Consider the following 23708-nt stretch of genomic DNA (forward strand, 5'->3'; position numbering starts at 1 on the left):
TTTCTATCGATTAAGTTCCTAGTTATATCAATTTGAACCCTCAATTTTCAGCGCCTCAATTAACTTTTAAACTTCCAATTTCTTCATATTTACCCCTGATTTTAATCAAGTCTCTTTCATCTTAATACTTGGTTTTAGGATTCTTCAATTTACCCCTCAATTTGTGACCTAGCTTGTTTCATATCTTCGTCTGCATTCCAGTGTCCAAGCAACACAATTTTTGTGGTCGTGCTTGATGGCTGGTAACATGGTGGGTAAAAGAAACTGACGCCATGCAAATTAGCAGTTGCAAGACAACACTCACATCCAACATTTGCATTAAATTTCATTTACATGCCCCAAAGATAGAGGCAAACATTAATGGAAAAGCCAAGGATGTAATAAATACATCTAGCTGGATGTGCATATTCAGTGGATGTAGCCCTGAGTTCTACATGCTATTTAACAATAATCTGAATGGGACTCATAGAAATCACTCGGGCAAGGAGACATGACTTCTTGTTCTAGTAACTGCAATGCTTGGTTCATTGTTGGACGATCATCCGGGTTTGCATCCGTGCACCTTGTTGCTATCTCAAGAATTACCTCCAGAGTTTCCATATCTGTATCTTTGCACCTTGTATCTACTACATCTTCCAACCTGTTCTCTCTCAATAGGGTGTTCATCTGTTTGAGTTTAAATTATCAGCACAAGTTAGACTTGAACAATTCTGCTCTTTTCAGGCCAATATCAAAGCTGAGATGAGAGAACACAGGGGAGAAAGAGTTTATGAAAGCTTACCCAACCAACAACATTTAAGCCTCTCTTTACAAAAGCTGGATCAGTTGGTCTTTTTCCAGTTACAAGCTCCAGCAAGAGAACTCCAAAGCTATAGACATCTGATTTCTCGGTGGCTATCCCACTCTGCAGATACTCTATTCAGAGCAGTCAATTTTAACAATCAATCAGTGACACTGCACCTTAGGATTATGGCATATGAAAGATTCTGGTCATTATGAGGATTGCAAAATTTTCCCACTGTGACAGTAACAGAGTAGTGGATTGTTCTTGAAGATATAGATTTCTAAGTAATGGCAGTAACAGGAGTTATGGATTGTTCTTGAAGATATAGAATTCTAAGTAATGCCTAAAGGTCTATATAAGCAGTATAATGGAAAGTGAGGAGTGGCCTCAGACATAAATTTGAACTGTGAGAAGGAATTGCTAGATTTATGGGATTCACTTAACTAAAAATTCCTGTTTCTGTTACTCTTCAGTTGCAGTCTATTATTTTACTCACCCTACAATTGGGCCACGACCATTACACTCTATTTATTATTTATAACACAGAGACACTTACAAGCATTTATTTCCTATGAGTAATTCTCTAAATTTTAGGATCATCTACCTCTCTGCCCTATGCTTGATGGTAATAACAAATAGTAGATTAAATTAGTTTTACTAAATATTCAAGATTAGCCTATACTAACTGTCATTTAACTACCGCTTTAGGTAACTAACCATGACAGCATTATACGAAAAGGTGGCATCCAAGAGTCCTTTCAAATCATTCACTAAGGTTCCATACCAATCCAGACTGCTCCCCCATAAGAATCCATCAGCAGTCAACGCAGAGCAGATATTAAGCATTTTGACCACAAAAAATTGAGGCAACTAATTTACACTTTACTTTTTCAATCAGCATTGGTGCCTTCTTGTTACTATATTATCTTTTCGATTTTCTTTTCCCTAAACTAAAAACTGAAGAAAATCATTAGCTACTGAGTTACTAGGACCAACCATGAAATTCAGCAAAAAAACTGAATAAAATCATTTGCCACTGAGTGCTATCAATAGGTGGGGGGTTTTCTCGAAGAGAACTAGCACCTTCCATTAATGCGATTCACTCTCTTCCCTGACTTTTACTTAGTTTTGTGTCTTCCACAAATCAATCAAACAAACATTGCACCATTTTCAATCATTAAAATGACAGGAAACTCTTTTTTTAAAAAATAAAAACTTGCAGATGGACAAGACACTAGATTTAAGGATTTCAACCCCTGAACAAATTTTCAATCAGAAGCATGAAATGACAGCATGAGTACCCTACAGCAGTTAATTGAATGTGGCCATACATGACAACCAGAGTTTATTCTCCAATAAGAACAGCTTGAGCAGCTCCATGGTCACTAAGTTAAGAATTCAATGTGAAGTTGTCAGCTCAGAAAGCTTTGGAATCACAGCAACCATGCATTTTCATGTTGCTCTACATTTAAGTTTGCTTTGCATAACCATATATTTCTTGAATTATGAACTAAAGCTTCTGTCTAAAGCACCTCACAATTTATGATTTACATGTTTACCAACACACAATGAAGCACATGCTACAAGAACCAGGCTACATATTCATTTCAGTGAAACAGTCCTCAAGGAGATCGCAATACTTGACTCACAACAAATAAATATCAAACATGAAACACGGCTAAATTAATATGGTCAGGTCAATCTTATGGTTATTTTCCTTTGCCTCCATCCAGCTTTGACACTTGGTTTACACAAATGAACATTATAAGCTTTACAAGATAAAAGCGAGCTTAGTTACAAGATAAAAGTACAATTAAGTGATGAGGTCAATGCAATGCAAAGAAATGAAGAGTAGCCATGGTCCCATGGAAAACTGGTAAAAATGTCAGCGTCAATTATGGACCACACCAATTTACTAGATCATGTTGATGTTCACAATTTTGAAGGCCTTTCTAAATTCCAGACGTTGAATAGAATTCAATCACAATTCCATCGTAAGGAAATATAATCCCTACTGCCACCACTGTCAATATGAAAATTCTCAATCTAGTGCATCTAACCTCAATATCCACATTTTATATGTATATGAAAATAAAATAAATAAATGAGAATTACAGATAAATTTAACTACTAAATAATAAATATAGTTTATAAAGCTATTAAAAAACTTGATCAGCAAAACAAACCTAAGTAATCGAATATTAATCTTGCAGGACTAGCTTCATCCTGAATCATAATGAATCCCTATTATATTAAGGAATCAAGAACATATGCATAAAGTCCCAGTTAATTTGATCTCCTAATCTCCTAAAAATAACGTTTTCAAGATAGTTTATCAAGGAACACAGAAGTAACAGTCATGTTGAACAGGGAGCATTAATGTCAGCAGGACAAGTTTTCACACATTGCAGGAAAACCTCACATCACATGGCAAACTTAAAGAAATGTATCATGAACAACTAACCACAAATCAGACATAGCTCAGATCAACAGGAAAGTACTCTCCAGATAAACAATTCAGAGATGTTTTAAGAAGGATGATGAAAAGAACACGCACCTGGTGCCAAATAACCAAAAGTGCCAGCCACTACAGTCGTGACATGGGCATCCTCATCTACCAAAAGTTTTGCTAGACCAAAATCAGATACATGGGGCTCCAAATTTTCATCAAGGAGAATATTGCTGGATTTTATGTCACGATGAACTATCTTCGGACAACAGTCATGGTGCAAGTATGCAAGCCCCCGAGCAGAACCTAGTGCTATTCTTAAACGAGCACTCCAGTTTAACAGTCGTTCTTCTTGGCCATGTTCTGAAAAAGTAGTGATAAGACCAAAGAAGAAAGAAAAATAAAACGCATCAGCGCTTGCTAAATTTTTTGGATAGGGACGTGCATGTCCATCACCATATATTTGAGCATACATTCCAACAGCAAACAACACACATGTTCTGGTATTAAAAGTAGAAATTACCTAATAGGCTAGATTCACGAAACAAGTCTCTCATAGAAATTGTGCAATACAAATTGTACACCACATTTGGTCATAAATGCCTAACACAAAAGTAAAACCTAGATCTGTTGGTGCAGTTGTCCAAATGACAAAATTCAGTTTATTTTGGGAATATGAATTAAACATTAAACAAGAAAGCACTAAAGCACCATCATCATTGATAAGAAGCCACTTGGCAATTCTAAAAAGTTCCTTCAGATTTCTTTTCATTTTTCTCAGTGACTTCCTAGTCTCTATATTAGGCAATAGTGTTTATTTCAAGGCCTAAAAGCATTGTGAATCATGTTTGCTGCTTCTAATCTACTATTTAACATATGCCTACAATATTATAGTTAAGTGAGAAAGATTAAGCACTGATGCCATGTTTTCTACTATCATACTAAGTTGTCAATGCCTAACTATTTCTCTTGTTCTTAATATATATATATATATATATATAGAAAGAAAGAATGAAAGAGAAAAAACTATTACACAATTGTTGTTGACTATAACTCTGTCCCTAATCGCTATAAACACTATATAGATGTTTTATAGATGTGTGGGTGTGTGACTGTGTCTTATAAACCACAATATTGAACACCACATAGCGAAAGTATACCATGCAAAAAGTCATCTAAACTGCCCATGGCCAGGTAATCATAGATAAGAAGCTTTGACATTGGAAGCCTGCAGTAGCCTCTCAGGTTTACCAAATTTATGTGGTTGATGCTCCCCAAAATCTCCAATTCCCTCTCAAAAACTTGATCAGATCCTTCCCGACTGCGATCAATTCTTTTAACAGCAAATGTGCCACAATCATTCATGACCATACGGAAGACAGTACCAAAGCCTCCTGAACCTACAACATCCTCTTCATCAAGAGACTCCAGCTTTTCAATGATCTCACAGGAAGGATATGGCAGGTCACCATGAAAAGTAATGAGCTTTGCACCTGACAAAAATTTATGAGGTTTGTAACTTGAAATGAAGGACAGAAGAAAATGATAAAATTTAGAGCCTTTGAGCTTACTTGCTTCTTGATCAACTTGCTTTTTAACTTCTGTGTATTTCTTGGCAGCTCTTTCCTTCTTTGATACCAAGTAAATCCAAAGGAATATAAGGAGCACAAGGAGTGTAATGGCCATAGTTGACATTACACCAATTAGCAACCCTTTGATGTAATGAGAGGATCGTTTTGGAGGAACTGAAAAAATACCAATGTTCAGATCAAAATAGAAATAGTCCCAATATTATTATTACATGTACATTCAAAAAGTTTCAGAAAATTTCGAATGAAACTTGCCTGCTGCTTCATCACTTGCTGCATGAGGTAAAACTGCAGGGAATCCCAAAGAGGTTCGACATGGCTTGTGCACTTGTCTACCACAAAGATCCGAGTTGCCAATAAACCTAACCATGAATGAGCAGTAGGCAGACTAAGAAACGGAGAGGATGATCCCCAAAAAAGAGTTAAGAAGCTTTTCAAGAGGCATCCTGATGTTATATAACTAATAGAGACGCTGATATTACATACTTTGTACACAGTTTAATGTTCCAATTCTGAAGAATATGAATATTCATCTCATTTATCCCTCCCAATAAATTAATATGGTAGACCCAGACGGTCACCAACATCCTTCTATTTTCCACCAAACTTGGATGTCAGACGTCAGAGGTTAAATGTAAGGAGTGATTTTAAACATCAAGTAAACACATCCAAATGACTCACACGGTTAACAGGAACTTCCACACTTGCCTTCACATAGACAGAAAAGTGGGAATGCCGGCCCTTAAAATTTTAGAAATCAAGTGGTTCAATACTGTTTCACATTCGACTAAAATTTATACTTTAGATAAAAACATATGAAAACACTAGACATCAATTAGACACAACAAACATTCTCTTTTGTCACAATTGAGTGTTGTTACCAAACTCTTTTTTTTTTCTTTTGAAACATCTTTCCTGCCACAACCTCAATAAAAGCTAAAAGCATTATGGATAAAGATAAGAGCACTCACGAATTGTTCCCAAAAGTAGAAAGAGATCCAAAATCAGGGATTTCACCTGAGAAAGAGTTGGTAGACAAGTTCCTGAAAAGATAAGACAGAGAATAAATAAATTAGTACAATATCTAGTTTCAATTCAAGGGCATCGAATACAGACTTTGAAATTCTAGAATTCAATTCCCAAAATTCTATTTGAACTTACAGGTGGCGCAAGCGTGTAAGGCGGCCAATAGATGAAGGTATGGCACCCTTTAGCAAATTGCTTGATAAATCCCTAAATTCAACAAACAAAATTCAAATCAACTCGACTGTGACAATAAGAACCACAAAGGAGAAAGAGGATCAGTGATCTTACAGGATATTGAGGTGGGAAAGGTTTCCAATATCTGCTGGTATTCCTCCTTGGAGATAATTAGCCATCAAGTAACTATAGACATGATCAATAATAATTGCAATTGCAAATGAGGTTAAAGTTAATAAACATTCTCCTATGAGAGTGAAAAAAATGAAAAGAAAATGAAAGACATTACAGGAGGAAAGAGGAAACCCCAATCTCATAATCATACTTACATGGCCCTCAGCTCAGTACAATTACTAATTTCATAAGGAATAATTCCATGTAAGCTGTTCTGGTGAAGCGCCCTGTATCACCAAAAGAAATTAATGGGAAAAATTGGAAATTTGGCATGAAATGCTTTAACCCATTTCCTGTTTTGCTTTTGAGTTAAAAAATAAATGAAGAAGAAGAAGAGATGGGCATTTAACTCACAATCTTTGTAATCTACTGAGTTTACCAATGCTGGGAGATATAATCCCTCCCAATTCCATGTAAGGCAAGTTTCTGAAGCGTACAAAAGTAAAGAAAAATTAAAAGTTTGTGGATGTAAAATTGGATATATGAAGCAGGGCAGTGGGGCATACATTGAGGTGACCCTTTGGTCTTGGGGATGACAAGAAATACCAGTCCATTTGCAGGGAGATTCATCAGTAGCTTGCCAATTGGTAAGGATGTTCCTACTATCATTCCATGTACTCATGATCTCTAACAATGTCAGTCCTTGAAAAAGGAAAATCAAGACTAAATCAGCATAGCAGAAAGATCTAGACATTCATCTGACCAAAAAAATAGAAAACTCAAAAGTGGTGCTCAAAATAGTGCAGGAATGAAAATAGGTTTTTCTGGGGACAGCAATGGTGGTGTTCTTACCATCTTCAGAGAGAGCAAGGGAGCAAGTACTCAAAAGGGTCGCAGAACAAAACACTGAAAAGATCCAAAGAAGCAAAACCATTTTCATATTCCCTTCAAAACCAAAGGGTTTCTTCTACTTTCTAGCCTTGAAGCAAAGCAAGAGTGCTGGAGAGACCTGAGAAAGTGGTGAAACAACAGAAACTCTGATAATGTGTACCAAGTAAGAAAAAAAGAAGGGGAAAGAAGAACTTTTTTGAATGTGGAAAAGATAAAGAAACTGTGAGAAACAGATGCGGGTAAGCTAAAGCCAGAGTGCTACTTACTTGAGATCTGAAATTACAGAGATCAAACTAGTGGAGATAAGTAATCATTTTAAAACTAGCGAGAAAAAGGGGTTTTAGGCCCTCTCTCTCCCTCCAATTCTCTGGTATGTATATTTTATGAGCAGAGTGAAAGACAGACTTTTCGAAAGTGGGTAGGGTATAGAAAGTTGTGCGCCAAAAAGTAGCAGTAGTAGCCGTTTGTCCAAACAAATTCAAACATAACATGATAGCAGCAGAGGAGTATCCCAACCATACTCTCACGGCTAACGTCAAACCTCTAAACTCGCTACATATTACCACCACATGTATGGATCCCGACATTACTCTTTTTGTACTTTTAATAAAATTAAAGGGAAAATTATAACATCTCTTAATTCTTTTTACTTTATTTTTATTCTTTTAAAAATTCCAGTTTATAACTTTATATGCAAAAATCAAAATAGATTGTTTTATCATTATATTCTAATTAATAATTAAAAAAAACTTTTAAAGTATTAGAATTATAAATTACCAGACCTAATTATTGAAATCCTTTTACCTTGGGCGCTACTATTTTTTTTAACAATATCTACCATTGAGACAGTGATTATTGTTTAAAATATTTTTTTATTTATAAATACATTAAAATAATATTTTTATTTATTTTTATTATCAATACATAAAAATAATTAAAAAAACTAAAAATTAATTTAAAATAAAAAAATTAATTTTTTTTTATAAAACACGTGTAAACAAACGCACTCAAATTTATTTCTCTAATTCACATGATAAGCTTGGAAAAAGAAATGGTTGGATTCAAATTTTAAGGCCGAAAAGCACATAGAGAAGGTTCATGTATTACCAACATCAACAACATGAAAGCCATTGTCGTAGCTATTTGGGCCGTCTGGGAACGTGACTGTAGCTGTGTTCTTAAAAAATTTAAATTTTTTATTTTTATTAAAATTTAATATGATTTGTATATTTTGAATCGTTTTGATGTGCTGATGTCAAAAATAATTTTTAAAAAATAAAAAAACATCATTAGCATATATTTTGATACAAAAAATTATTTGAAAAATACCCACAACCACACTGTCAAACGCTCAAAATCACCGTAATTATCAAGGAGTTGTTTTTCCGGTTTCAAATGACAAAAGTCCTTTTTGGCTCTCCATATCAAGACAATTAAAATTTAATATATATTTCAAAAAAAAAAAGATTTTTTTCCATGTTACTTGTTAACAGCTAGAATGTAAGTGATTTCTCAACTAAACTATTTTGAAGTTTATTGTTCATTATTTCTTAATAATACAAAAAAATTATATCCTTTTTCATTATACTTCTCCCCCTAGTTTTCATTTTATATATATATATATATTCTTAAGAATCCTTGACTGTAAAATAAATAATAATAATAATAAGTTACATTCATTCAAGTGATATATTTATTTATATTCAAACATTCTATTCAAATTATAGAAAACAATTTCCATTTCCACGGTGCAATTTAAATTTTATAATTGATTTTTAGCATATTTTAAATATTGAAAATTATTTTCCAAATCAATGTCCATGACATAACCAATCATAGCAAGAGAATTTGTTTTTAAATGAATAAATTCTAAGTAATTTGTTTTTAAATGAATAAATTCTAAGTAAGGCTGATAAGAGGGTTGGTAACTCAAGAATTATATTATCTGTAAATTAATAACCAATAATTATTATTTTTCAACCTATTTTCTGCTATAAAATCAAATTATCATTGTGACTCTTTGAGTGTGGTTGTGGTTGTTTTTCAAAAAAAAATTTATACTGAAATATATTAAAATGATATTTTTTTATTTTTAAAAAATTATTTTTAAAATCAACACATTAAACAAGTCAAAACATATAAAAATAATTTTAATAAAAAATTTAAATTTTTTTAAAACACAGATACATCCACATTTCAAACGCTAACTTTCTCTCGTAATATTACCAAATGTAGAAAAGAATTCGTTTTTCGTGGAGTCCTGAGCACGTTACTTCATTCTTAAAAAAATAAATAAATAAATAAATTTTCGACCACCAAACTACTAGAAAAGGGGGGAGAGAGAGAGAGAGAGAGAGAGAGAGAGTAGAGAAGCACGTAAATTCTGAGCATGTTAAGCATGAGGTAGAGAGTATGCATACTGAACGTGCACATGCGAGTGGACTTGGAAACCGGTCTGTTACTGATGCTGCTTTGAAAGATGTCTGATTCGCTCAGAGATTTAGAGATATACTTGTGTCCTTCCGTCCATATTCAAATCTCTTGTAAATTATTTTCCAGTACTTAGATTTTCAAATTTCATGTTTTAAGAATCTGTAACTTGTATTTATTCGACACCTGATAACCATTGTAACTTATTTATTCTTTCTTTGTTTTTTTTTCCTATAAGAAAATAGAGGGAAAGTGATTATATATTTCCAAACATATTTCTTTTTGAATAAAAATAACACCATTTTGTTTTTGAGGATTGAGATTATTATTAATTTTCTTTTTTTTTTTTTTGAAGAAATCAGATCAAATTCATCATCTTTTAAGATGGGAGCTAGTTTCAACTTTTGGATGGTTAAATTTAAAATATATATATATATTAAGAAAAAAAAATATGAAAATAGAATTTGAACTGAAAATACATTCATTTATAAAAAATAATAAAAGAAGAAGTTTAATTCAAGAAACGAGAAACATGGTAATTGGGTACTTTCAAAACAAAGGAAATGCCAAACTATCTGCCGGTCAACTGATGACCGACCGAAAAGATCAATGCTGGTCTTGTAAAGCAAAAAATAAAAATAAAATAAAAACTATCACCGCCAATATCAATTGTGAGCCGGTTAGCCGGTTAACCAATAAACCGGATCATTCCATGCAAAAGCTTAGATAAGAGAATACGTTCTCGCATCGCCTTTTTATGCAGAAAGCTTGACCGGCGAGAAAAAGTGTACTTCAGAGTTTAAACGTCGTAGTTTTAGGAAAATGCACACACCTTGGGATAGATATAAAGGGGTTGTCGGATGTACGATAGAGATTGTTTTTTAAAGTGTTTTTTACTTGAAAATATATTAAAATAATATTTTTTATTTTTAAAAATTATTTTTAACATTAATACATTAAAATAATATGAAAACACCAAAACTTATTAACTTAAAACAAAGAAAACATAAAATAAAAAATAAATTTTTTTTAAAGTTACTTTTAATTACAAAAATAAACATACTCAAATTCATTCATTATAGAGACGGTATAATTAATGTTTCCTAATGAGTTGCTGTGATCAGTAAGAACAACCGAATAGAATACAATTTTCTCCACCAAAACTATTTATTAAATCAATGCACGTAGTAAAATTGTGTTCTTCGACTTCATTATTTGTGATAATGTTATTAGGAATTAGTTAATCAACTAATATTAATTCAGCAATTGCATGATGCTTGCTTGCAATAATACCAATCAGGTTGGTCCATGCTCCAAGATGGGTTTAATAGTATATTTTACCCATAAACTATTAGGATTGTTCTAAAACAAGACTTAAATTATCGATTTGTTCTATCATATCCTCATATTATTTTTATTAAACAAATTAAGGCATTCAGTCCAATTTGATCCAGCTTTAACCGTTAGTCTAAGTGTACACGACGTCGTCGTTGTAAAACAATTCTTAATTCTTTTACTAATAAAAAAAAATCAAATTGCTTGAAAACAACATTGTTCATAACAAGGGTAAGTAAGAGATGTTAGTCTTGTCCATCAAATTTGACGACACATATTCTTAATCAAAATCAAAAACAGTAATTGAGGTCTTATATTACTACAATCTCAATAAATTAAGGGTAAAAGATGTCGTTAAATCCTCTACAATGTAATGTTCATCCTGAACATGTTTTTAGAAATCATGATAACAGTTTTAATTTAAAGTTTTTTTTTTAGAAATGCATTAAAATAATCTAAAAGTTATTTTTAAAAAATTATTTTTGATATCAGCACATCAAAACAATTTAAAAACATAAAAATAATAATTTTAAATATAAAAAAATTTAATTTAAAAAAAAAACACGGTTTGAAAACACATTCCCAAACTGGATTAAGCAGGAGAAAAGCTCACTAACAATGATTATCATGGTGAAGCATACATGCTCGGCCTTCATTAAAAGGGAGCCGTTTGGGTCAAAAGTGTAAAGATGATTTATTCATAGACTCTGTTGAAAGCCAATGGCCAAATGATTACTTGCTATGTTTCGAACATGATGACAATCTTTATTCGATGCAAGTTTGCACTTCAAGCAACCAAGCTGGTGGTTGCTTTCAATGGTGCGGTCTGTGGCTTCAAATATATGATGAACGGTGCAAGGAACAATTCAAAGATGTGACATAGCAAATACTCCATGAGATATGCCTCCACATAGACAGTAATATTTTTATAGTATGAATGATAAGTGAATTTTCTCATATTATTACCACCTTTGTTTCATATTGTTTGATAAATATATCTAATTAATGTACATGCTTGTGCGTGCGTTTACATAGTGCTGCGAGTCTTTTTAATGCACCTAAAATTATCTGGTAAATATTCAATAAAATGTTCAATAAAATGTTCTGCGAGTCTTGTTCATGGATCGACAATTTGTTCGGCTTCGAAATGAAAGTGGAAACTCATGGCCAATAGAAGAATGACCCCCTCTACTCGATAAAACAGCTTCAAAAGCAAATAAGATATATAAATCGCTTGAGTTCTTAAAATTTCCACAGAAATAAAATTAGAGCAATTTATCAAATTATTTATACTTAAAATAAATGGTAAAAAAAATAGTGATTGCTAACTATAAAACAAGAAAAGAGAGCTAAAATCAATCATGAATCAAAAAAATTGATGGAGTTGGAAGAGCTCTTGATCGACCAACGATATTAAAAGAATATTCAACTAGTCAATCAAGTGATCGAAGTCATGATTGACCAACACAATTTGAACATGCACGTAACTAAAAAGACACGATATTATTAGAAGCATAAGTCATTAACAGAATAACTAAGTAGAAGCAAGAGATTAAATTACTAAGATCCACATGTGTTAATGGAAAATAACTTTAACTTGTATTAGAATTCAATAAACCTTTATATCTTATACCAATTCTTTTTTCCTAGAGAGTTTTGTGTAAAACCCCAACTAGATTTTTTTAATATTGATAAACTCATTCTTTCTATGCTAGATGAATAGTCAGTATAAGCAATGGAGTTATGTCAACTTCATGGCTGCAAAGAGCCTGAAAATCCACTAATCTCCCTAAATTTTGATTGATTAACTAGTGATAGACATGCCCAAGGATGGATCTTCATTGTCTAACTCAATACATAATTGTCCTAACCCATTTTTACCCTTAATTTTTCTATTTAATTATATTTTTATGATGATAAAATAAATAATAAAAAAGAGAGAGAAAAAAGAATTTAGGGAGTGACATGAAGAGAAAGAAACAAAGAAAAGGAAATTGATGTGATTAGGAAGTTAAAATAATAATGGGAGATTATGCAAAATAGGATAAAAGAAATAATAGAAAATCAAGCAAAATTGAAAAATTATTGAAAGAGACCCTACACATTAAGAAGATGAGATTTAATTAATTAGAAATCCATAATCAAGAATGAAACAATATAAATTACCTAATATTATTTTTTTAGTTTAGTTTCTCTTGTTTTGCAGAGAATTCCAAGCAATATAAATAAAAGACACTTAAAAAGATTGAAAGGAGAGACTCTATCAAAGTCCTATAATTTCAAGTGGGAGACACTCATACAATTTCAAGGGATTGACACATAAAAAGATTGAAAGGAGAGACTCTTTCAAAGTCTAGCTAAACAAAAGACCTAATAAAAATAAGATAAAAAACAAAAAACAAAAACCCCTCACACAAGGGAAAAAGAAGAAAAAATAACAGGAGTCTAGTTTGTCAAGCAACAACATCCATATTTTCAACCTTCGATCTCCCATCTCCAGTGAAAGTGGTCGACACCTCCCAGACCAATAAGAAAAAGAACGAGTTAGGCACCCTACGGAGTGGTCCATATGTACCATCTTACCTTCACAGCATGAGCAGCAAAGCTTCACAATCTGACTTGTTAGTTTGTGCATGTAGTCTAAGGACCAAAAATGTTTCTTTTTTAGCAATTCTCTTCACATTCCAACCGAATTTGATGACTTGTAAAGGTTAATTTTAATTCCCATATGCGATCTATTTATTGTTTGAATAATTTTTTGATTTGTTTTATTAATTTATGAATTGCAAATGTTGTTGACGAGTATGTTATTTTGGATTAATTCATGATTTTTCTTTTCATTTTTGATTTTGTTAACGTTAATATTGTAATTCTTTCATATTCAAGTATTTATTTTTTCTTGTTCAGAATTATGTTATTGATTATTATTCAAGCTTATTAAATTGTTTTGAGATGGCATGTATGCTTTCTAGTTTTTTTTCAATCCGTAATTGTTGTTAGGGACTGGAGTAAGAACCAAAATAATTAATTAGATTGCTGCAACTCTCATCTTGATTTATTAAGGAAGAATAAACTAAGTTAAATTGTCAAGCTTTTGAATATTTACTTAGAATAAATGCACAGACTTTACTCCTAAAACTACTGCTGAGTGAATGAGAATTGCTTTCAATGATAAATTCGTTTGATGGTAAGAAATTGATTAGAGAGCTTTGTCTAATTAATTTACTTGTAAACTCATCAATTTCCCTCAGCTTTAAGGAATATTGAATATATTTGCTTGATGTGAAAGAATATTTATTTTACTTCAATTATTAATAAATTTATAGGAATAAATGTGTGGATCTTTAAACTAAGTTAACGACATATCAATTCATTATTTTTATAAGAATTATTGTTTCTTTAATTTTTCATTCAAATCCCCCATTCTTTTTTATTTTAATATATTGTAGGAAGGTTAAACAAAATTTTTCTTGAGTTCAATATGGTTTTCACGATCATATTACAAATTTATTTTATTTATAATAATTAAATTAGAATTATATTTTGAAGGTTACAAAGAACAAACATTTATGTTTTTGGTGGCATGTATCGTGAGCACGCATAATACTAAAAGAGAGTAGATGTAGGCTCTTAATCTGCTACACCGATAAATCCTTTTTAGCCAGTCTCACAATCAGTAAACTGACTTTTTTTATCTGATAATTTATTATTATTATTATTATTCAATAATTTTATACATTACAAGTAATAAGAAAGAAATTATTAAATCTTGTCGAATACAATCTCAACCCCATCAACTGGCATTGGATGTGAAAGATAAATCATGTCAGCATCAGGATTAAGTAGTTCCCACCTGAAATTTCATCACAATAACATTAGAGAGAGGGTGTTCATGTTATAGCAAGGTGAGAAGAATACATGTCATTAAGGTAGGTTTGCATCATCGTACATAACAAAACTACGAACACAATAACAATACAGTTAATTGTTTCTACAAACAATATTCATTACGTTTAACAAAGCATGTGACTAGTGAAAAAAGATTTGGATGCTTACTTGTATCCTATAGACAAATGATGTAAAAAAAGTGCCAGTTGTAGGCGAGCAAGCATGTTTCCTGGACAGATTCTAGATCCATTACCAAAAACTTGATACGTTCCTGGCCTTGCCGGTTCCTATGTAAGAAAATTGTTATAATGATAAGCCAGGCATAATATTCAGCTTTCTCATGTAACCGATATGATTTGCAATTTTGAACTTACATTCCATCTGTCTGGGTTGAAGCACATAGGATCCTCGAAATTTTCAGGATTTGTATGGAAGTATCGAGCCCAGACAATCACTTTCCAATTCTTCGGTATCTTATAACCTATGTGTATAGCCATTGATATTTATCATCTATTCGATCAATTCAACTATCCTCCAGAACTTACCAGGAGAAAAAGAGACCAAAAAGCTAATGATCAGAGGTACCTTTATACTCAACTTCTCTGGTGGCCATTCTAAAAATAAACGCTGCAATGTTGGCCATTCTTATAGTTTCTTCCACCACCTGCTTGAAGAATATAGAGCAAGAGCTTGGATTAGTAAAATGATAGTTATTAACAGTTAAAGACAGGGAATGGTGTACCAAACCTAGCTACTTAATGTATCCATACCTTGTTTGTGTACTTGAGTTTAGCAACATCTTCACTTGTAATGAAATCTCCTTTTTTGTTCTTGCATAGAGCAGTGTTCTCGTCCTATAAAAAAGAAAATGTCAAACGAAGAAAACCGCAGTTTTGTTTGCGAAAATCTAGCTATTTCTTGTACAAGTCATACCCGTAGCTTTGCAAGGACATTAGGATACTTGGCAAGATAGTAAATAGCCCACGTTGAAGCAACAGACGTAGACTCATACCCAGCAATAACAAGGGCAACAATGTTGTCTAGCACCTCTTGATCACTCAATTGACTTCCTTCATCGTCTTCAATTTGCATCAGTCCATCCATTAGATCATTTGTCTTCTCAGACTCCTGTTGCCTTTTCTTCTTCTCAAGTTCCCCTCTGAATATTGCGTCAAGCTTCTTCTTGCACTGTCACAGTTAACACCATAGATAGATATATGATAGATTATATTATAATATTCCATAATTTATCCACCTTATGACAAATCTAAGCCTTCACAGATATTTGGAGAGTGAGTCACATAAGCAGGAAATTGACCCCTTAAACAGATAAGGCCAGGTTAAAAGAGAACTAGTTTAAACCTGCAGAGCATGGCGATAGGCAGTTCCAGGAATGTTCAAAGGGTAAGCTCTAACTCCACGGAGCAACCCCCTAAACAACTCATCTATGGCTTCCAACTGCTGTCCCGGTTGCAAGCCTACGAATAATTTCCCAATGTTCTCGAAGGTTACCTGTTAATTAATTGTTATAATTAAGTGCACAAATCAATATATATTTCAAGGATCTAAATAGGCTACTCCCTCGTAAACAAATATACATATATATATATACAAATAAACCAATATATATATATATATATATATATATATATATATATATATAACAACTAATTAAGGACGCAACTAGAATCATTATAAATATAATTTTCCAATAATCTATGATAAGTCGGATATTAGAATTAGTTACTGGGATATAAATATAATTTTCCAAATAATATCATGAAATATGTTTTGAGTAAAGAAACATAAAAAGAGAAAAGAAACCGCTATATGTGATTAAAAAGATAACATGAGTAGTAAATCAAATGTGAATTCTGACGGAAGAAAATCATAAAAGTAAACTTGTGGGACATAAAACTTAACAGAACTTTTTAGTTTTTTCTTTCTATAAAAATGGATCTCACCTTTTTAATCTCCTTGTAAGTATTGATTCTACGCTTATCGACCCATGATTGGAGGGCAGCCACCATCCTCGGCTGTACGAGAGCAGCTATGCGGCAAAGAGCATCTGGCCGAGTGATAGCATTAGTCACGTGGTTTCTAAGTCTTTTATGGGCCTCTCCCTGAACTACTACCAAAGAATTCTGGCCTAAAATATCCACGCTTGGCCACTTCAAAATAAATATGTCATTTGATTGGAAAATGAATTTACTGACTGCTGGGAAACATGCTATGATTGACGGTGATCCAAAAAGGTGGGTTCTGTACAATCCTACTCCGTCGCCGTACCTGATCATTTTAAAATCATGTTAATTAGTCCATGCATGGAGGCTGCTTTGGTAGTGCCGACCGAGAGTGTAGTAGAAATTGGATACTGATTATATATTTCAATCCATATGAATATTAGAAAACTAAATCAGGAATACCATATTCTTAAGACTCCATCCTTCCTTAACAGTAACACTAAAAAAAATTAGTTTTATATATTAAAATGAATGGTGCGAAACTCTTATGCTTCAAGAAAAAAGAAAAAAAAAGCCGCAGAATGACATCATGATCTTACCAGCGTCTCTTAGAATTGATGAAATCATCTGGGCGGCCAAGAATTTTGAAGTACCAGAGGAAGGTAAGCATCTCGCCAACAAAGGGAAATCCCAGATGGCCAGGTGGTAACTTCGTAGCAGTACCGGAAAGTTGAAATTTCAGAGGGAGAACGTACCATATCTCGTTCCACCACCACGTTAGTAAACCCAACAACGGCAGGGATCCAATAACGCAGGCTAATAATACACCTATTGTAATTTCCATTTTAAAACATGCAACAGCTATATATCTTCTTTAATAAGTATGACCTAACTCTAATACCCTATTTATACCCTTAATTATACCTATTTCTGGAATGGAAAGATTCCTCGAGGATGATTCTGTGGTAACCAATCCCACTTCCAGACAAAACAGCACAACTACACTGAGTGAAAAGGCAGCAAGCGGGATGGTTATATGATTGTGATTATTTTTTAAAATATTTTTTATTTAAAAATATGTTAAAATAATATTTTTTATTTTTTAAAAATTATTTTTAATATTAATATATTAAAATTATTTAAAAAGACACAAAATATTTTTTATATATATTTTTATTTTATGTTTTTTCCTTTATTTTTGGTAGCAACAAATATCATTACCAAAAACTTTCTCCGCGACCGACTTACTAGTTGTCTCTATGTTAGTGTATTAAACATGAGAGATGTAACTTCGAATTAAAAAAAAAAAAAGACAGTAGTGATGTCTTCGAATCCTCCCGCCTCTCCAAGATATTTATAGAAGCAAGATTTTCGAATCTCCAACCATTCATTTTTTTTATTGAAACATACAGACCTTGTAACTTCAACCATTCTGATATCTTCCTCGTTGAAAAACACAGCAGTCTCAGTGATATCAGAGAGTGATATGATCGATTATTTATTCCGTACACAAGTAGTTTAGTCTAAAGTTTGTATATTTTCTTCACATAAACGAAGTTTAACTGCAATTTCTTCCATTGAATTATAATAATAAAGAATTAACATCGTTATTCTGCACCTCGAGAGGCTCTTTACAACTCATAAAGAAAATTATTTGCTTATTTATTCTTTTGTTTAATTTGCAGTCACACATCTGGAACATGCATTAAGTGAAGATGTTGACACCTTGTTTGTCAGTGCAAATTTGGTCAACATTGCTGGCCCTTTGCAAATTGGAAATCAATAATATCATCACATTAAGCACCCCCACAATTATTTACCAAAAGAAAAGCAACTCTCCACGTATCTTCTGCTAGATAGCTAGTATTATAAACACGGTAAGGAGAGAAAATCCAGTGGATCAAGGATGGATAGCATGATGGAGCAGCCTGCAGATGAGCATCGTGAGAACTACAGAGGAGTAAAAGCCATGCCTTTTGTTATAGGTAAGGCCTGGGGGTGTTTTTCTTCATTTCTTAGTTGGATTTTTCACCTAGATGGAGTAACATATTACAAATGCAGGTAATGAGACATTTGAGAAGCTGGGGAGTACAGGAACCTTGTCCAACTTACTGGTCTATCTTACTACCGTTTTCCACATGAAAAGCATTACAGCTGCTACTCTTATAAATATCTTCAATGGTACCACCAATATTGCTACATTATTAGGAGCCTTCCTCTGTGACACTTACTTTGGTCGTTACAAGACACTGGCATTTGCTTCCATAGCCTCTTTTCTGGTATAAATCAATTAACACTACTATTATTGTTATTGAGGAGCTTCTCAAACATATAGAATCAAGCATACATTCATATGACATTTGATAGAGTTTATTTACAAAGTAAGAGCATAAAGCATCGATGTTATTAGTCTTAATCTCAATCTTGTGCAACTAGTTTGATAGAGATCAAAGTTTTTCTGTTGTATTTTGAAGGGGATGGTGGTAATAACACTAACAGCGGCAATCTCAAAGCTACACCCACCCCAATGTGCAAGTGGAACACAAGATACTGCTGCATGCCCTGCACTAACGCCATGGCAAATGACTTTTCTATTAAGTGGCCTGGGACTACTTGTAATTGGAGGTGGCGGCATTAGGCCATGTAACTTGGCTTTTGGTGCTGACCAATTTAATCCCCAAACCGAATCAGGAAGGAAAGGAATCACCAGCTTCTTTAATTGGTACTACTTCACCTTCACTTTTGCCATGATGATATCCTTGACAATCGTAGTGTATGTACAGTCAGATATCAACTGGGCTTGGGGGCTAGCAATCCCTGCATTTTTGATGTTCTGTTCATGTGTGCTCTTCTTCGCTGGTTCAAGGATTTATGTCAAAGTTAAACCAGATGGAAGCCCCTTAACAAGCGTGGTGCAGGTAATAGTGGCTGCAATCAAGAAGAGGAAACTCGAGCTACCGGAGCAACCATGGCTCTCCCTTTTTAACCATATCCCAGCCCGTTCCATCAACTCCAACCTTCCCTATACTGATCAATTCAGGTAATTAATTAACAAAATATCGATTTCTATATGCTATCTAATTAATGACTCTTTATTGTTACCATAGCAAAATGATGATGTATGCTTGTCAGATTTCTCGACAAAGCTGCAATCTTGACCACTGAAGACCAAATTATGTCAAATGAGTCAACAGCCACTCCATGGAGACTTTGCAGCTTGCAACAAGTAGAGGAAGTAAAATGCTTGTTGCGAGTGATTCCCATATGGGCTTCAGCTCTCTTATATTATATTGGTTTAATTCAGCAGCAAACCTATGTAGTCTTCCAGGCCCTTCAATCCAATAGAGGCCTTGGCAATACTAATTTCAAGATTCCAGCAGCTTCATATGCTATCTTCTCCATGCTTGGTCTAACCATTTGGATACCTATATACGATCGCCTCATAGTTCCATGGCTCGCCAAGTACACTAAGAAAGAAGGTGGAATCATAATCCTCCAAAAGATGGGCGTTGGCATGGCTCTAGGCATAGTCACAATGCTTATATCTGGCATAGTGGAAGAGAGAAGAAGAGCTTTGGCAATCAGTAGCCCGATAGGGGTAGACTCGAGAAGTAATGTCAATGTATCCTCTCTGTCAGCACTGTGGTTGGCACCTCAGCTGATACTCATAGGAATTTCTGAGGCATTTACAATTATAGCACAAATCGAGTTGTATTACAAGCAATTCCCAGAAAACATGAGAAGCATCGGTGGGTCTTTATCGTTTGTTGGTGTTGCAGTATCTAGTTACCTCAGTGGATTCTTGATATCCATGGTTCACCAAATAACTAGAAAGAGTGCTTGTGGGGATTGGTTGCCTGAAGATCTTAACAAGGGAAGATTGGACCTCTTCTATTACCTGGTTGCTGCTCTCGGAGTCATAAATATGGGCTACTTTATAGTTTGTGCAAAGTGGTACAAGTACAAAGGAAATGATGGTACTAGCAATACTCTTGAAATTGGCGAAAACCTCGTGTTTAAAAGAAATTAGTTCCCAATGGCCATGTAGATCAACTCGTAGTAGCTCCTCTCAAAATGTCTCGTATTTGAGCCTCTTCTTTGTAATAAGAAAAAATAATAATTAGGTGCCCTGTTGTTTTGATAGAAATTAGGTATGCTTTGATTTTTAGCCAGAGGCAAATAACTTGCTACTCTGATAAAATAACTGAACACGTTTATGCTATATTACTACTACTCTACTGAAACAATTGAACAGGTTTACGAGACATATTATGCTATTTAACTGTTTTTAAACTGTAATATTCAATTCATATTGTGTTTTTAAATTATTATTATTATTAATTAATATCATGTTTTAAAATTGTGACATCAATTAAATTTCAGTAGCCTCCCAGTCATTTCATAAAAATCCAGCAACAATTCCACAAAAATCCAATAACAAAATTCTCCTAAATCTAAAATCTAACAAAAAATGGTTCTTATGAGATTTTTTTTATCTTCCATTTAATTTAGCTAATGATTTTAGAGAGTAAAAAAAATTGGGTAGAGTTTTTTCTATTTAAAAACTATATCCAAAATTTCATCCCGTTTAAAAATACCTGTAAAAAACCACAATAACCAAACACAATCAATTTTTACATTTTATAATCACAAAAAGCCTCAACAAAGCAAGTTGAAATCCCAAAATATATCAACATAACTTATCTATTTAGCTATGTCTATGTCATTTATTGGATGATACGGACTCATCAATAACACAACTATATCTTGCTCCTACTCCTGTACAATTGGCCTCGTTCTCTGCCATTGCATCCTCAAAAGTAACCTCTCTCCAAAGTTATTAAGTCCATTACGGCAAACATTGAACCACCGATACACATAGGTGTGTCTTTCGTGTTCTTCATCAATATTACTAAGCATAGTTGTAGCATCTTGACCCTCTCATAGCAACAAATCAATCCAATATTAATAAAATATTAATGTTAAATTAACATATCGACAAATAAAATGCATTCTTTAACATATATTAACTCTGAAAAGATTTGATTACATACAGTATTTTGAATCAATTGGGCATGTTGCTCGTATTACATATATATAAGTCGACGAACTTGCTCGAGATCTAGTGTAATGACTCCATATGTGATAATCATGTACTAAATCATATACTCCAACTTTATAATCACAAGATGCACTCTGTAAATATCTCATTCTTTCATGAATCTCATTGTGATACATAAGCTTTATGTCGACTTAATCAGTCATAATCATTATTTTTACCCCTATTATTTATGGCGTGCAATGCATCACTCGTATCGATGTCGACTGAAATGTGTTGTTAATAGTTGAGTTGTTGCATTATCCAATTCAGGCAATGTAGCTTAACCATCTTTAAAAATATCAACAGGACCATTAATATCCACATATTCATCCTACTAGTGCAAATAGCCGAAGCAATTGATAATATTTCATCCTTATAAGGCATTCACATGACATATAGAAGATAAGTTTCTAAAATATTAAACAACAGTAATTTGGTGAAGTTAAATTTTTTTTCTTTAACAAATAGTTCAAAAAAATACTTGGATAATTCTGTTGGGATTGAAATCCATGGGGATGGAACTGTCGGCCTTGATTGCCTTGTTGAGGTGGGTTCCCATCGTATAAGTTGGGATGATCTCTCCATGCAGGATTGTACGTGTTGGAAAAGGGATCATATTTACGCTGGGATTGTCCATTGAATGCTCCATGAACTGCATGAACATGTTCAATGTAATCTTTTTGCATTGTTGGGCACATATCTGAGGTATGTCCTTATAATGAACATATGCTACAAACTTTCACATGCTGTACATTTCCATAAAAAACATTTAAAACGTAAATAGTTATTTAAATTTTTTTGATTCATACCTGTAGAAGTAGCAAACATCCCCTAAAATGTTTGGTCATTTTTATGCATTCAAGACATAAATGTTTGTATAGGCATGCCAATACAACATATCCCTAGCTATATATAACAATAACATCAAAAGCATCCAGAAGCATCAAATAAATTAAAGGCACATATCTCCTCATGAGGTCTATGAATAATGCACCGTCAAACAGATGTAGTATATATGCTCTGGCATATCTACATAATATATTAAAATTAACATACTAATTCACATTTGCTCAACAAATAATCAACATATTCAATCATAATTTAATGGATACCTCTGGTCGAAGTGAAAGCCCTTGGGATTATTGAATGTAAATTTGTGCACGAGCCTATGCAAACAGGGTTAAAAACGGTAAATAGCTTGGTTCCTATAGGTCGTGGTCAATGAGAACTTATAATTGGGGATCGACAAACTAGAAAAATAGCTATTGCTATCGATATCATATTAAATCAAAAGCAAATGAACTCAAGGGCCACCTCTGAAAGTGAGAAATTGTATTGTGTCTATGTAGCGATTGGGCAGAAACGTTCAACTGTGGCATAATTAGTTCAAATTCTTTCAAAAGCAAATGCTTTGGAATATTCCATTCTTGTAGCAGCCACCGCTTTGGATCCTGCTCCTTTGCAATTTCTGGCCCCATATTCTGGTTGTGCCATGGGAGAATATTTCCGTGATAATGGAATGCACGGTTAACATCATCTAGTGGTATGGTAAATGTCTTTTTAATCCATTTAAAACTTATTCTACCCCTTTGCAATTCAAAATGAGGGGGTGGTAATCCAAACATATGCTCATATAACGTAATTTGATCACACTCCAATAGATGTGGTTGTATGTCCATCAATAGGAAGTGCAAGCAAAATTGCAACGTCTCGTAGTGCCTTATCTTGCATAACCATCTTTTTTCTCGCTTGATAATTCTGTTGGGATTGAAATCCATGGGGATGGAACTATCAGCCTTGATTGCCTTGTTGAGCTGGGTTCCTATCGCATAAGTTGGGATGATCTCTCCATGCAGGATTGCACGTGTTGGAAAAGGGATCATATTTACGCTGGGATTATCCATTGAATGCTCCATCAACTGCATGAACCTGTTCAATGTAATCTTTTTGCATTGTTGGGCAC

The 23708-nt window shown here is 33.4% G+C and overlaps 3 protein-coding genes across 4 annotated transcripts; 1 reads left to right on the forward strand and 2 right to left on the reverse strand.

The window, feature by feature from the left end:
* Positions 1 to 286: 286 nt before the first annotated feature.
* On the reverse strand, positions 287 to 7425 carry LOC133677909 (LRR receptor-like serine/threonine-protein kinase FEI 1). 2 transcript variants are annotated; one of them, XM_062100044.1, is made up of 14 exons: positions 7294 to 7425; positions 6989 to 7145; positions 6703 to 6838; positions 6551 to 6622; positions 6352 to 6423; positions 6137 to 6208; positions 5984 to 6055; positions 5794 to 5865; positions 5078 to 5184; positions 4805 to 4978; positions 4394 to 4726; positions 3342 to 3596; positions 782 to 915; positions 287 to 666 (listed from the first exon to the last, which is right to left on the reverse strand). In XM_062100044.1, the coding sequence occupies exons 2-14, from the start codon at positions 7074 to 7076 to the stop codon at positions 442 to 444; spliced, it is 1812 nt and encodes a 603-aa protein (XP_061956028.1). In that variant the 5' UTR covers positions 7077 to 7145; positions 7294 to 7425; the 3' UTR covers positions 287 to 441. The 2 variants fall into 2 exon arrangements, with proteins under 2 accessions (XP_061956028.1, XP_061956029.1); XM_062100045.1 differs by lacking the exon at positions 7294 to 7425 and having other exon boundaries at positions 6989 to 7258.
* A 7044-nt stretch (positions 7426 to 14469) lies between these two features.
* LOC133678959 (ent-kaurenoic acid oxidase 1-like) lies at positions 14470 to 17535 on the reverse strand. Its single transcript, XM_062101495.1, has 9 exons — positions 17244 to 17535; positions 16645 to 16969; positions 16043 to 16192; positions 15614 to 15868; positions 15451 to 15534; positions 15266 to 15344; positions 15055 to 15161; positions 14849 to 14967; positions 14470 to 14645 (listed from the first exon to the last, which is right to left on the reverse strand). The coding sequence occupies exons 1-9, from the start codon at positions 17486 to 17488 to the stop codon at positions 14555 to 14557; spliced, it is 1455 nt and encodes a 484-aa protein (XP_061957479.1). The 5' UTR covers positions 17489 to 17535; the 3' UTR covers positions 14470 to 14554.
* An 870-nt stretch (positions 17536 to 18405) lies between these two features.
* Positions 18406 to 20771, forward strand: LOC133678383 (protein NRT1/ PTR FAMILY 2.11-like). The gene is made up of 4 exons (XM_062100671.1): positions 18406 to 18629; positions 18706 to 18923; positions 19119 to 19684; positions 19777 to 20771. Exons 1-4 carry the CDS (start codon positions 18551 to 18553, stop codon positions 20672 to 20674), a joined length of 1761 nt encoding a protein of 586 aa, XP_061956655.1. The 5' UTR covers positions 18406 to 18550; the 3' UTR covers positions 20675 to 20771.
* The last annotated feature ends 2937 nt before the right edge of the window (positions 20772 to 23708 follow it).

The sequence above is a fragment of the Populus nigra genome, chromosome 18, assembly GCF_951802175.1.
Source record: "Populus nigra chromosome 18, ddPopNigr1.1, whole genome shotgun sequence".
NCBI classification, from domain to species: Eukaryota; Viridiplantae; Streptophyta; class Magnoliopsida; order Malpighiales; family Salicaceae; genus Populus; species Populus nigra.

Coding starts and splice junctions, on each gene's coding strand:
- LOC133678383 (XM_062100671.1), top strand. CDS start 18,551: ATGGATAGCATGATGGAGCAGCCTGCAGATGAGCATCGTGAGAACTAC. Junction 18,924..19,118: donor CTTCCATAGCCTCTTTTCTG/GTATAAATCAAT, acceptor TGTATTTTGAAG/GGGATGGTGGTAATAACACT. Junction 19,685..19,776: donor CCCTATACTGATCAATTCAG/GTAATTAATTAA, acceptor TATGCTTGTCAG/ATTTCTCGACAAAGCTGCAA.
- LOC133677909 (XM_062100044.1), bottom strand. CDS start 7,076: ATGAAAATGGTTTTGCTTCTTTGGATCTTTTCAGTGTTTTGTTCTGCG. Junction 6,623..6,702: donor GACCAAAGGGTCACCTCAAT/GTATGCCCCACT, acceptor TGTACGCTTCAG/AAACTTGCCTTACATGGAAT. Junction 6,424..6,550: donor CTCAGTAGATTACAAAGATT/GTGAGTTAAATG, acceptor TTGGTGATACAG/GGCGCTTCACCAGAACAGCT.
- LOC133678959 (XM_062101495.1), bottom strand. CDS start 17,488: ATGGAAATTACAATAGGTGTATTATTAGCCTGCGTTATTGGATCCCTG. Junction 16,970..17,243: donor ATCAATTCTAAGAGACGCTG/GTAAGATCATGA, acceptor TAAAATGATCAG/GTACGGCGACGGAGTAGGAT. Junction 15,869..16,042: donor CCTATCGCCATGCTCTGCAG/GTTTAAACTAGT, acceptor TAACTGTGACAG/TGCAAGAAGAAGCTTGACGC.